The sequence below is a fragment of the Mauremys reevesii genome, linkage group 3, assembly GCF_016161935.1.
Source record: "Mauremys reevesii isolate NIE-2019 linkage group 3, ASM1616193v1, whole genome shotgun sequence".
In the NCBI taxonomy this organism is placed as follows: domain Eukaryota; kingdom Metazoa; phylum Chordata; order Testudines; family Geoemydidae; genus Mauremys; species Mauremys reevesii.
Window position 1 is genome coordinate 199,158,196 of NC_052625.1, and position 14,127 is coordinate 199,172,322.

Sequence of the window (14,127 nt, forward strand, 5' to 3'; positions counted from 1 at the left end):
GCAAGGTTATTAGAACCTTGGAAGAAGGTGGTATTGAAGAAAAGACTCCCCATCTTTTTGCTCCATCTTAGTGCTGGTCATTGCAGATCTTACAGCTACGTAAAGTCCTAGATCTAATTTGCGACTTCCAGGCCAGCTCCCTAAATTGAGGCTTTGACAGAAATGGAATGAGTTTATACTCTCCCCTTTTGAGCTGGGACTAGACGCTTCAGTGTTACGGCCACGCTTTTCTGTGACTTCTCTCCAAACTGGAACATTGGCAGAAATATTAAATCGGGCAGACTCCGGGGTGTCAGATTAGCTTCCCCTTTGCCTGGCTGGTGGAAGACCCTGCATGAGAGGGAGTTGGTGTAAAGCCTTGACCTGCAAGCAGATTGTGCCTGGTCTTAACTATGAGCATGTGTGGACTCCCTTTTGCTGCAGGGGGACCGCTCCTGTTCTTTGAGTTAAGCATGTGCGCAAATGTCTGCAGGATCGGGGTCTGTGACCACCTGGGCCCTGTGCTGACCCCCGTTGCTGTATTTCCCTGTCTCACGTCGCACAAACTGAAGAGTTACACTTGGAGAGTGCAGAGCAAGCCTGCCTGTTAGACCAGGACTCCTGGGTTCTCTTCCTACCGCTACTGGCTGTATGGCCTCGTTCCAGTTAGCCTGCAGTCGAGTGGGCACAGTGTTCCTTGGGGACAGAGGCGTGTAAAGCTGCTGATGAAAAGGTGACGCAGGCAGCAAATGCTGCTTGTAACCGAAGAGGAGGCTGTGGCCAGAGTACTGACTGGGACTTGGGAGACCTAGGCTCTGTCCTCACCTCTGCCACTAGCCTGCTGCGGGGCCACGAGCAAGTCCCTTCACCTCCGTGCCTCAGTTTCCCCATCTGTAAAGAGGAGCTATGTATTGCTACCCTCCTTTAAGCACTGAGATCTAGAGAGGCAAAACAGCTAGGAATAACCCTTTCACCCACCTGGCTACTCCAAGCTGTAACAGTTCTACTGTAGCGGGAGCCTGACCATCAGCGATCCGCTTCCATACTCACTGAGCATCTCAATTCTCTAGAGTGTGTTTGTGTGTGCTCGAGTGTTGCTAGATGAACTGGCTTGTCGAAAGCGGCCCTCTGGCTGTGCCCGATCCCTTCACCCAAGGGCCTATGTGGAAGCTGAGCACTGTGCCTAGGATTTGTGACTGACCTACCCGTGGTGGTTCTTGCAGGTGTAATGGTGGCTATCCTTCTGGAGCGTGGGCGTACTGGACTGAGGACGGCCTGGTGTCTGGCGGGCTCTATGACTCCCACGTGGGTAAGCCAGAAGCCAGGCAGGCTGTCAGTGCTAACCAAGGGAGTTGGGCTATGTGGGTGTCACGGTTACAGGGCTAGCCTCTGACCCTTGCGCTGCTCTGAAAGCACCTACCCGCACACCCTGAAACAAGCATGAGGCCTTATGCCCTCTCCTTTCTTGGGGTAGAATCCCCCAGTCTTCCCACTCTTAGACAGGGTCCTCGACTGCAGTCCCCTGTGCGTGACCCCAGCAGCCCTTTGCCCCGGTGGTTCTTCCCTTTGTGACCTGTGGTGAGCACAGTGACACGAAACAACCATCTTGAAAACCCAAATATTGTTTGTGGCGCCACTGAACAAAGCATAAGAGGTGGTTTGTTTTTTTTAAACCAGAAGGTCTCGGTCTTACCTAGGCCTGTTGGTCTTACTCCCACCCCTCCCCATCCCTCAAGGTCTGGGTTCAGCATGGCGCACTCTCTCTCTCCCCCTCTCCCCCCTTGAGGGACAGACTTTTAAATGCAGCCAGAGGTTTTCTCTCTCCCTTTCCTGAGCTTGGCAGGATGTTGGAGGCGGCTCTAGTGTTTGTTTTTTAAAGCACACGGGGAAGGATACATGTCCACACTGACACCAGCTCTTCCTTCACGTTAGCAGACAATCACTCCGCATCTACGCGCACGGTAACCGTCCTTACAACACAGCCTTCATAAAGGAGCGCAGGGCAGCTCCAGCTCTGTCTCGCTAGGGAGCAGCTACTAGTTGGTCTTTTAGAGATGACGAATGGCTCTGATGTAAGGAATGTAGGGATGGAGGGTTTGGCTCTAGCAGAGACCTGTCCCTTAGGGTACTACAGGCAAGTCGCCATGAGTCATTCTCTTCCCCACGCACTGGAAGGTTTGTGGTGCATAATTGCCAGGCCCCCATGGTAAACTGGACCTAAATTCCAAAGGTCCTTGGATTCTGCAGCACTGTTAAACATTGGATTTATGAAAGCTAATACATCGGTTGTCATGCTGATATTTGTGTCAAGTTTGGTAATGCTGCAGACTCTTGTACTGACGACCCAGTTAGATATAGGGAAGGGGATGGAAGCACTAGTTACTGGGTTGGGGATGCTTGGCCCTAGGGAGGCATAAAGGAGGTTGAGTATGTGGGCTGAGTGCATTTGCTGGCTGTTCATTTCTATCCATCAGCAGGGGACGTATCAAAGATGTGACTTGGTTTATCATTAGGTTTCAGAGTTAACACCATGAGCTAATGGGTAGGTTATGTGTCTGCAGAAGGAGCTGTTTCAGGCAGACTCCGGAAGATATCACCGCATCACTTTACACTTAGGGATTCGAGAGTGTTGGGGCAAGGGGCTGTGGAGTGGTGGGATACATGGGGCCCTGCAGCACTCTGGGAGAGCGGCCTCTGAAAGAGGTTGGTGAGGGAGAAGCTGTCTGACCACTTCTGTCTAACCCAACAGGCTGCAGACCATACTCCATCCCTCCATGTGAGCACCACGTCAATGGGTCTCGACCCCCGTGCACTGGGGAGCAAGGGGACACCCCGAGGTGCGACAAACACTGTGAAGCAGGCTACTCACCTTCATATGAGAGTGACAAACACTTTGGTAAGAGGAAGCCACTTGCCCCAGCCTACCAGTGCACTTCTCTTCCCTTTAGATTCCTAAAGGCCCTCCTGGCTGGGTCAGCACCGTGGCCTTGACTCGTAGCCTGTCGCCGGGAGTTGTGAGCATTATGTGAACAGGAGTATTCAGGTCCCTAGTGTAGTAAGATGAGGCCCTGAAATATAAACTATTGTGTCAGAGGCCTAGTCTGAGGCCTGAAGCCTGAACCAAAGTACTTCCAGGTACTGCTAAGCCCGGTAGCTACTGACAACACCTAGCATGGCTGATGTCTTTAATGGAAAGTGTGTGTCGCAACCACTGGCCTTCCTGTGCAGGGGTGGAATGTCCCTCTGGCAACCACGGCACTTGGGTGTCCAGTGTAGTTTGAGCTGTTGTTTCTAGCTGCTGCAGCACATTAAAAAGCAAGGAGAGCCAGCGCCCCATGGGCCAGCAGCTAGTGTCCCCAGACCAGCGTGAGACCCTCTGGCTGTGGGTGGACGGGTGACTGCTTAGAACCACAGTAAAAACGTGCCCCGGCTGAGAGAAGAGGAACCGCACGGGAGCCCTTGCCTTGAATCCTCCTTTGCCAGCTGGATTTTTTGTTTGTCAGCTGAGGTTAGTCTGTGCCAGAGTGAACCCCATATTGGAAGTTCCCTGAACTCTCCGTGTGTGTCCCTGTACTCGGGCTTAGCCAGATGGTGAAACTGAGGCACATTCTGCTCTCACTTGTGCTGGGCACTCTAGGGTTTGCAGGAGGTTCTGTCTAGCTGCATCCCTGCAGAAAAGCCCAATATCCAACATCTCAGTGTCTGTAAACTGCACTGGCAAATCGGTACCTAGAGTGGCATGACGCTGTATGATGAGCCCTCTCCTGCTAGAGCAGCCGGCAGCTTTCCTTTACTAGGCAGGAAAGTTAAATGTGTAAGATGGAGGAAACTCGTCCCCTGCCACAAGGGGTAGTGAAGCGTGGCGCAACCAGTTTGACTGACCATGGTCCTTTTTTTTTTTTTTTAACTGGGAGCAAAGTCAATTAGTGGTTTCTGATTTCACATCCTCCAGTGCTCAGGAGTACACTCACCCCTCAACGGCAGGGTCCCGCATGGACCTCGGGGCAGACTGGCTCCCAGTGAAGATACTAGAGGCTAACCCAGGGGTAGTCAACCTATGGCACGTGTGCCTAAGGCAGCACACGAGCTGATTTTCAGTGGCACTCGCACTGCCCGGGCCCTGGCCACCGATCCGGGGGGCTCTGCATTTTAATTTAATTTTAAATGAAGCATCTTAAACATTTTAAAAACCTTATTTACTTTACATACAACAATAGTTGAGTTATATAATATAGACTTATAGAAAGAGACCTTCTAAAAACATGAATATATTACCGGCACGCGAAACCTTAAATTAGAGTGAATAAAAGAAGACTCGGCACAGCACTTCTGAAAGGTTGCTGATCCCCTGGCTAACTGCTGCAGCTTCCACTGGGCCTGGGTGGGTTGATGTAGGTGCCCATAACTTCTGAGGAATATCTTCTTCTGCTCTGCAGGAGCTACGTCTTACAATGTCCCTAGCAGCGAGAAGGAGATAATGGCTGAGATCTACAAGAATGGCCCAGTAGAGGGAGCATTTGCCGTGTACGAGGACTTCCTCATGTACAAGTCTGGTAAGTGTTACCACCAGGCCTTGGCGTGTTAGCTGAGCCAAAGCTTCACGGACGGGGGAGGTGGGTGTTGCTGGGTGAAGTTCTCTGGGTTGCGTTAGGAGGAATATCAGACTGATCACAAGCACCCTCTCTTAGCCTTGCTGGGCAAGTGTGACACTTCACACAGGGTAAGGCACATACTGTTCTGTTTGGGTGCATGCCTGGCCCTCATCATTGTAGTTTATCACCTGTTTGGGGAAACTGAGGCAGAGGTTTAGCCAAATTTTAAAGGGCAGCCTTTGATTTTTTGAGTGCCTAGCGTGAGAACTTGGACACAGCTTCCAGAGGCTTTCAGCCATAGCTTCTGCTGATCCCTGTGGGAGTCATGGATGCTTGGCACCTCTGAAAACCAGACCCAAGTCAGGCACCCAAACAGGTCAGTATCTTCAAGTGACCAAGTGCCTTGCCTAAGGGCACCCCAGGGAGTTAGTGCCCGAAGTGAGCACTGAGATCATGACTCCCAGTTCACCAAGACCGCTGCCTCTTTAGACTCATTCTTCCCCACTCACGCACTCCTCTCCCTCAGCCGTCTTCGAATGTGGATTGAGTGTTTGCGGCTGCTTCCTTTTGAGACTTGGCTGTGCAGTGTGTGAGGAACACACACAGCCCCAAGGCCTTTCTGGAGCTTGGCAATACTAGGAAAGTCCCCTCTGGTTTTGTATTGGGAGAACTTTCGTAAATTCAGGTGTGTGTTTGAATGAAGATTGCCTTGCCCAAAAATGTTCGTCGTTGGTTTAAAACTTACCCCTCATTTGTGCTTTCTTCATCTCTTGGTGCTCTGATACCATAAGAACTTAGAATTGATGTCATTCCGTTAGTTTATTTCAAGTCCCGCCCCCCTCCCCCCTCAAGTGGAGTCCATGGTAGGAAAACTGGGGCCCTTGACTAGGATCTCCTCGTTTCATATCACCCTCTGCAGGTGTTTACCAGCACGTCTCCGGAGGAGAGGTTGGTGGCCATGCTATTAGAATCCTTGGCTGGGGTGTAGAAAATGGCACCCCCTACTGGCTGGCTGCAAACTCCTGGAACACTGACTGGGGTGACAATGGTAAGCTGCTGGGATGTACTTTGGAGCAGACCAGAATGGTGGATTTGTTTTTTCTTTCTAGAGGGTTAATCTCCCTATCTTTAAACCTTGGTATAACTGGAGCGCTCATAGGAAGCAGGAGTTGAGACCTTCTTTTCCTTCTAGCAGGCTGGCTAGGAATAGCCAGATTCTGTTTGTTTAGCAGGGAAGTACTGACCTAGCTGGCAGAGCCTGGAGCTAAACCCTGCACAGTCCATGAGCTTGTGCAGTGGGCATTTCGTGCAGTGCTGCTGATCTGGTTGTATGACCCTGTAGGACATGGGTAATTGGGTGTCTCCAGCAGGGCTCTCCAGATACTGACTGAGCCTTCCTGTGTAGGCTTTTCTATGGCTTTCCTCCCCCTGGTGCTCAGAGCATCTCCCATCTGTCCTTGCAACACCCCTTTGAGACAGGGAAGCCGCCTCCTCCACTGAGGGGGAACTGAGACAGGGACTTGCCCACGGTCAGCTAGGAAGTCCCTCCCAGTGGCATTTTGGACCCATGGGAGGTCCCTTGGGTTTGGGTTTTGGTGAGCCTTCCCTGCCCCGTGGCTTCCGACCAGGGGGCGAGATGAGATGGAAGTAGCTGATCAGAAGCCTTCATGCCCTTAATTGTGTGACTGACACCAGAGAGGAGAAACAGTGGCTGAAGTAACTCTGCTGGGGAAGGGGAGGATGGTGTAGTGGGTAGTTCACTGGGCAGGGGGGTCATAGGTTCAGTTCCTGGCTTAGCCAGACTCCGTGTGATCCTGGGCCAAGTCGTTCTCTACCCTGTGCCTTAGTTCCCTCTGTCAGAGCTCCCTCCAGGGGTGGGGAGGGGGTAAATCCAGTGGTTGAGGCACTCTATGGCCCTCATAAGCACAATAAAAGGATCTCACCTGGCCTGAGGTGGGGAGCTGACCTGCAAGTATTTACACAGATGTTGTAGTTGGGTGTAACAGGGAGCCTCAGCAGAAGTGCAGGAACTGAGCGTACATCCTCTAACAAGTCTAGAAGAGTGCCTGGGGCTCTCATGCCTAGAAGGCACTCGAGCCGCCATGCCACAGGGAGCGTTGATGCCAGGCTGGAGAGTAAGAATGCCCTAGGTTGAGTGACTTTTTTTCTTTCCCATGTGGGATTAGTGACTCTCTTTAAAACCTCTCCAGGTTTCTTTAAAATCCTCCGAGGGCAGGACCACTGTGGAATCGAATCAGAGATAGTGGCTGGCGTCCCCAAAACAGAACTGTACTGGAAGAGGATCTAACCCCCTGGCTTGGGTGCAGCTGAAGAGATCAAACTACAAATAATCACGCCTCTGATTCTTATATCCAGGAGCAGGCTGGGCACAGAGCCTGCACTCTTGAGACTATGGGTGAAGCTACTTATTAAAACCTTTTTATCTTTTTTAGTTGTGTGATAGGGATGAAAGAGGTGGCTTCTGTATCCATGCGCTAGCTGCCTTTTCTACTGGAGCTCTCTGCTCCCAAGCCAGGTTGTGTGGCATTGCTACACACAAGCATTCCCTTCTCAAAGGACTGAGCTCGAAGTGACATAGCTCATCACTCACCACAATATTGGGGTGACTGAGAAACTCTGGCTTTTACCAGCCTTGTTCAGTGAACCCTCTCGTCCAAGCTTGGGTGAAGCAATCACTTCGTTTTGGAAACACACAAGGACAGGCCAAAGTATCTGCATGGTCTGGGAGGCAGGACAGGATGACCTAGGGGGTCTCTTCCATCTCTGAGACGATGCATGCTCCTGCAGCTGCAGCCTTGCTGGCTGCTGTCTCCAAGTTTGACTTCCGCACTGCTGTGTGCCCAGAGACCTAGCAGCTCAGAAGTGGGTATGTGCCAACCCTTGTCTACATCATAGACATTGCACATGCACTTCTGAAAACACATGCCTAGGTTTATTTGCTAACCCAGTTTCCTGAGTTGGGGGGAGCCTATTAATGACATAATACTGACAGGGGCTGGCTCTGGATGGAGTAGAACAAGGCTCTCCCACAACTTAAGCTTTTCATAAATATCTTCCTTGGCTTTTGTTTAGTTTTTTTTGTTACTAAACCACTGGGCTCTCCAGCCATTTATTACAGCTCAGGGGTTACAGGTCTGGTGGGTGATGTGATCAGGCACATGGATGCTAAGAACATCTAACTGAACTAAAGCAAGTGTGGTTCAAATGAAGGTCATTGTGGGGCTTGCAGATAAAATTAATGGGGCAGGGTTGCTGCCTCTTCTTCTGCAGATGCTTATCTCAGAGTGTGGTTCAGCTGGGCTCAGCAGCTTGGTTGAAAGCAGCCTTTGGGCAGTAGGCTGACTCTGCAATGGCAATTCTGACCTATGGTGCTTTAGTGACTGCAAATTTGAATTCAGGCTGGGTAGGAGAAGAGGGTTCTGTATGATTCTAAAGGCTTGTCTGTGTGGGAGGGGAATGCACACTCCAGGGTGAGGCTTCTAAAGTGCACTAACCTAGAAATGGAACTAGGTTACAGTTGAGCATGCACCAGCAGGGGCTACATGGACAAATTAATGCCTATGTTAGAATGCTTTCGAAGTCACATACCTGTGGTGCTACTGGCTAGTGTAGTCAAGCCCTAATTTCTTAACTCACTTCACACACTTGCAGCTTGTGATGACTGGTAATCGAGCTTTTTTTGCACACAACCATCTTAAGTTTTTATTTAAAATAGGGAAACCTGTTAACTGCCAACATTTTAGCTGAGGATAGGAGGGGGAAAGGGGCTGGATGTAGGAAAGGTGTGTGCATGGGAGGTGCTGGCACTAATTCAGTTAACTGCTGCTAGTGTAACAAGCTGGAAGAGCCTGGGTGTTTAAAGCAGAGGGCAGGTTTTGCTTACTGGAGAGCTGCCCTGCTCCTGCATGAGTAACGCTGCATCACGTGTGGAGTAGGAGACTTGCATTTTGTGTTTAAAGATCGACTCTAACTTCTGTTGTAATCACTTACCCACTAGTAATATGGCTTCAGTGTAGCTGAATGGAACAATTGTGCCAATAAAAGATTTCTCCAAGCTCTTGTACTGTGTTCTTGGAGGCAGTAACAGGAGTGAATTCACACTGGGTTAGGCTTGAAGTGGAGCATAGGCAAAAGATGTGATTTCATCTCTGCAGGTAGGTGATGCCTCTCACAGGAGTGGTCTCCTACCCTGTGCAAGCTACAAGGTCCCCGTTACTATACTGAGCACCTCCCACCTTCAGTGTTTGTCCTCACAACCCCCCTCTACTTTAAGGAGTGCTACTCTCCCCTTTTACCATGGGGGAAGTGGAGGGCCACAGACTAACCAAGGGGATTTAGACTGCACTACCTCACTCCTGCCTGGATCCCCCTCCAATGCATGGTCAGAGTTAAGTAAACCAATTGGATTTATCCAAGCTGCTGCGGCAGCAGGGACTGAGGGACCTTTGGGTGTACCCCCCCCAGCAGGAATTCAGGTGCTGTCAAGGTTAAGCACCAGCTGATTGGGTGGTCAAATGTTTAATGTTGGCTTTAGGTGCTGAAAATAACAGTTGTCCAAGAGCCTGTAGTGCAGCATGGAACTGAAGTGAGATGTACAACACCAGGCTGCTACTCTAAGCATGGCCTCATCCTTCCCTACCTCCTAAACTCTTCTGGCATGAGACCTCCTTCAGCAACTGGAACTAACTCCCCTTTTTACATGCTTGGCAGTGATTTATGACAGCTCAGGATTGAAGCAAGTAGCACCTCTCAGTGCACAACTTGTTCTTCACTAGCCCAGCAGCTGCCTCTGGGTTTTAACAAGCACAGTGAATGAACAGCCTCAGCTGTTAACTGATTGAAAAGCTAAGAGGGAAGGGACCACAGATTGAAGCTGAATGTATAATACAGGCCATAAGACCACCACATACTTCCTGCTTAACTTAGTCTCTTAGAAAAACATCCACTTGTTGATTTAAAAGTTGCCAGCACTAGAGAATCCATCACATCAAGCTGTTGCAATGATTAATTGCTCTCACTGTTAAACTCAGACCAGACCTAAGCTATAATTTTATCTAGCTTCAGTTCCAGCCATTACATCTTGTTCCACCTTTATCTGCTAGACTTAAGAGCTTATTACAGATGTTCCCCATACACCTACTGATTGAGTCACTGCTTAACATTCTGTAACTTAAATAGCTTGAGATCCCAGAGTCTACCACCATCAGGCATATCTTTAATGTGTGCTGCTTTTGCTTTTTAAGTGTAGAAGTGTTCATACAGGAAGACTGATCTTATTGGGTTGTGCAAAGCTTTCCCAGGTAAAGCAACTTCTTCCCACCTGTCAACTAAGATTTCACTACACAGTGTCATTAGCCAGCTGAATAATGGAAGCTGAGGACTTCTGGGTAAAGAAATTATTTATTGTTGAGAAGGGAAGCTGAGAACTTAAGCCCAGACCTCTCGGCATAAAAAACAATATTCACATCAACATTGAATTAAGCTAAGTATGTACACAGATCACCATGGAGTAGAGCTTGCCCTGTAATAGCATTGTAGTGCTGGACTGGTCTAACACCTAACCACGAGACAGCTCCTGGTAGAGATCCCAACTCCTAAACTTCACTTACCTTTCCCACAATCCATTTGTGCACATCTACAACTCCAGCTGCTTCTGCTGTTTAAAAACAGCCACATCAAGCTTGCTTTGTGGAACAGAAGGTTTAACGGGGGGAGACTTGCTTCCCAGAACAGCACAGATAATAGCCCCTCAGCCCCCTTCTCCAGGGCCATACTCCACTAGATGTTAATGAAAAGCAGGGGAGTCACTCATGGCACACTAGTCCACAATGTAACAGTAGGTGGGGTGAGTCAGAGCTGCAGCAAGTCTCTGTCCTCCTTAAAACACACTTACCTCTATTCAAAGACACCGCTTTAAAACTTGAGCTGTGCTAGCTAAAAGACGAATAGGGGGAGGGTTAATATTGAAGACACGTCCCCTCTGAACACAGCCAACCCACCTGCTTTTAAACAGACTTCCTGGTACCACCCCTACTACTTCTAGAGTCATCACAGGAAGAGTCTGTTTCAGAGCTGGTTGGAGGATTTTCTTGAGTCCAGAGAGACAAGCATAGGTTTCCTTCATGAAGGTTCTTCAAGACAGAGATGTGAAGCCTGCCACCTGCTGAAATTGGCAGGACAAGGCCAACTTCAGAGCTGCTGTAAGTGGAACTCCGCCAGGGCAGCTGAAAGCAGCCCATAAGTCTCAGTCTGAAGAATTTCCATTCTTGGCTCCAGCACAGGCACTTTGAGCTTTACAGGAGCTGGAAGCAATCGATAACTAGGACAGGTAACAGTATTCACTGTAGATGACTTCATCTGAACAGCCAGTGTACCGAAGGACACAGCCACCAGCGGTCAAAAGCAGCATTGTGTGTATCTTTATTGCTGACAGTCCTGCACGCTGTATCTGTGCACCCCGGAGGGCATGGGTGAAAGGAACGCTGCTTTAGCCACAGAAAACTGGCATGTGAGGAGAGTCATGTTTCTAAAGGAAGTCTGAATGCACAGGGAGCAAGTATGCAATCACTGTCCTTCCAGAGCCAATTAGTTGCCACTCCAACGAGGATACCTATATGCCTCTAAGCCATACTGTCAGCCTGGGTGGGGGTACAAATACAGGAGAGGGACCAGGGAGAGAGAGACTGCAACATTCCCCTTGTTCTCTCCAGCCTCAGGAAGGTTTGCTGACTCCAGACCTGCCTCCTTGGCTCCCATCACCAGCAGTACAGCTGTATCCTACCAGACTTAGCAGTTATTCCCCACCTATGAGCCATCCACCCTGCCCCCACACATTCCCCACCTTAACTTGTGCTGAGAAATAAGCTTTGCATGTACTGCCCTCGACTCAGCTTTCAGAAGACAGAGCACACGTCTGTCAGCCTCGGAGCTCTTTAAACTGTACAAAATGATCTGACCGGAAAGCTACACGCAAGTTATCACAATAGCTCTAATATTGAAGGCTAGTATCTCTTCAGAATTCTTTAGTACAAGGATGGGGAGGCCCAGAACTTACACACTCATCTCTGTACTGTAAGATCCCCAGCTATTTAGAGAGAGGGTCAGAAAACAGCCAGACATTGCCCTGGTGACTTGAAGGAATGGTGGCTTCCAAGATGGCTGACTTGCTGGAAACATTCAGTTGCTGAGCAATGAAGGTACGGAGGTCAGAACACACACAGGGCAGATGAGAGAACGCAAAGGCTCACGTCATGCAACTTTTTACAGGAGGGAAGTGTCAAAATCACAAGTGACAGGCAATTTAAAAACTTCCTGGCCAGAATTCAGGTAAAGTCTCCCACAAAGAGGAAAAGTGAGTCTCAACCAGTCTTACTTGTAACCTGTTCATCCGAACAGCAAAAGCAGCCAAATCCAGCTGCTAGCTAATGACTGCAACACACAATTCTGCGAGCCAACCGACACCTTCAGACTTGCCCTTCCATTCACAGCTTTAAGGGCCCACACCAGTCTGGCATCCCGCAGGGCAGCAGATCCAACAGGGAAGAGAGAAGAACCTGTCCCAACTTTATCCATCCACTGACCTTCGCTCTCCCCACCAACCCTCAGTTCTCGCTGGCCTGTACATACTCCTCTGATGCCTTCGACATCGCACTCAGATACTGCCAGCTCAGTGCTGCCAGAAGCATGGCGCACGAGAGGTAGATAGGGGAGTAATGGTTACGAGAGACCTCGACGCCATTGGGCAAACTCATTGTCCGGATTGAGACGATGATCTGCTGGGTCTTGTTAGAAGAAGGGTCTGTGTTTGGGACTTTCCGATAGATCTGGAGAGAGAAAAACCCACACAAGGTTAGGGAGTAACCCTGAAAACCACACCCACAATTCCTCTGACAATATATGGCTTCTGTGGAGGAGGTGCTATGCATATTCCAACAGGGTAACACTCGTTACCAGCAATCCTGCCAGTTTTTAAACCAAAGGGGGATCAGAACCGCGCTAACTTCCCTCTAGGTAGGGAAACTCGCTAAGAGGGAATATTTTACCAGAGCACTGTGCTAACTGAACTGAGTTTAGAGGATACGCCCCCAGGGGTCAGTCTGCAAAGGAGTTCAAGCCACATTAGCCAGAACGTAGTTTAATGTTTATTAATCCTGCTGATTCTCTGTTAGGGCACCTACAGCCCTATACAGGAGTCTATTACATAAACAGGGCCCTACCAATTTCACATGAAAAACGTATCATGGACTGTGAAATAAGCCTTTCCCCATGAAATCAGATCTCCCCGAAATCTGCTAGTCCAGCCAGGCTGGGGAGGACAGAACTAGTCCTTCTCCAACATGGCCATTATCGGGGGGAGGACGAGATGATCAGACCCACCTCCGCAGGCAGCACAGACCTTAGGGTAATACACCCTCGCAACAGCCCCGGAGCCAGGGTCCGGGCTTCCACCCCCCACAGCTCATGCTCAGGGTCAGGGCTTCCCGCCCCCTGCGACTCTTGCTGGGGCTCCAGGCATCTGGGCTTGGGGCTTCTGTCCTCCTCACAGCTCCAGCTGGGGCTTGAGGTGCCTGGGCTCAGGGCTTCCCTGCCCCCACGGCTCCTGCTTGGGCTTGGGGCACCAAGGCTTGGGGCTTCAGTCCCCACGACTCCTGCTGGTGCTCAGGGCTTCAGCCACCCCCGGTGGCTCCTGACAGGGTTTGGGGCATCCATTTTTCAAAGGGCCCTGGCCTCTGGGCACAGGCCCATGTGTGTTAATCCACCACTGGCCATGACTTGCGACTAGGAGCTCCTGGCTGGGGCGCTCCCAGGAGTGTGGGGGAGATCGGACCCACCCCTGGGAGCCCACTCCAGCTACAAGAAGCTCCACAGTGGCAATCCTGTAAACCTCCCCCGCATGATCCCTTTTTGGGTCAGGACCCCCCCAGTTACAACACTGTGAAATTTCAGATGTAAACATCTGAAATCATGAAATTGACCAATTTTAAAACCATCTGGCCATGAAATTGACCAAAATGGACCATGAATTTGGTAAGGCCCTATATATAAATCAAAGTAAACAAACATTAAAATGTTTTTTGCTTTCAAACCCTTGCTAGCTGCTCCAAATCTCAATGAAGAGATGACAACACGTTTAGGTCCTAAGATAGAGGTAGGCACCTATGGCACGGGTGCCAAAGGCGGCACACGAGCTGATTTTCAGTGGCACTCACACTGCCTAGGTCCTGGCCACAGGTCCGGGATGCTCTGCATTTTAATTCAATTTTAAATGAAGCTTCTTAAACATTTTAAAATTTTTATTTACTTTACATACAACAATAGTTTAGTTATATATTATAGACTTATAGGAAGAGACCTTCTAAAAATGTTAAAATGCATTACTGGCACACGAAACCTTAAGTTAGAGTGAGTAAATGAAGACTCGGCACACCACTTCTGAAAGGTTGCCGACCCCTGTCCTAAGTCAGGTTAGGCCAGAGCTACTAGGAATCTGTACAGCCAGTAGGAGCTGTCTGACTCAAGGATTTGGAAAAGTATT

General features: G+C 49.7%; 2 protein-coding genes across 2 annotated transcripts in view; one reads left to right on the forward strand and one right to left on the reverse strand.

The window, feature by feature from the left end:
* The window catches only part of CTSB (cathepsin B), a 28,944-nt gene extending 20,298 nt beyond the window's left edge, over window positions 1-8,646 (forward strand). The window contains exons 6-10 of the mRNA XM_039530533.1: window positions 1,203-1,288; window positions 2,729-2,875; window positions 4,416-4,532; window positions 5,491-5,619; window positions 6,782-8,646. Coding sequence (XP_039386467.1) covers window positions 1,203-1,288; window positions 2,729-2,875; window positions 4,416-4,532; window positions 5,491-5,619; window positions 6,782-6,879 — 577 coding nt within the window. The 3' untranslated portion in view covers window positions 6,880-8,646. The remainder of the gene's footprint in view (window positions 1-1,202; window positions 1,289-2,728; window positions 2,876-4,415; window positions 4,533-5,490; window positions 5,620-6,781) is intronic.
* Window positions 8,647-9,973: 1,327 nt separating this feature from the next.
* Window positions 9,974-14,127, reverse strand: part of LOC120401035 (squalene synthase-like) — a 56,260-nt gene continuing 52,106 nt past the window's right edge. The window contains exon 9 of the mRNA XM_039530523.1: window positions 9,974-12,415. Within this exon, the coding sequence (XP_039386457.1) occupies window positions 12,194-12,415 (222 nt within the window). The 3' untranslated portion in view covers window positions 9,974-12,193. The remainder of the gene's footprint in view (window positions 12,416-14,127) is intronic.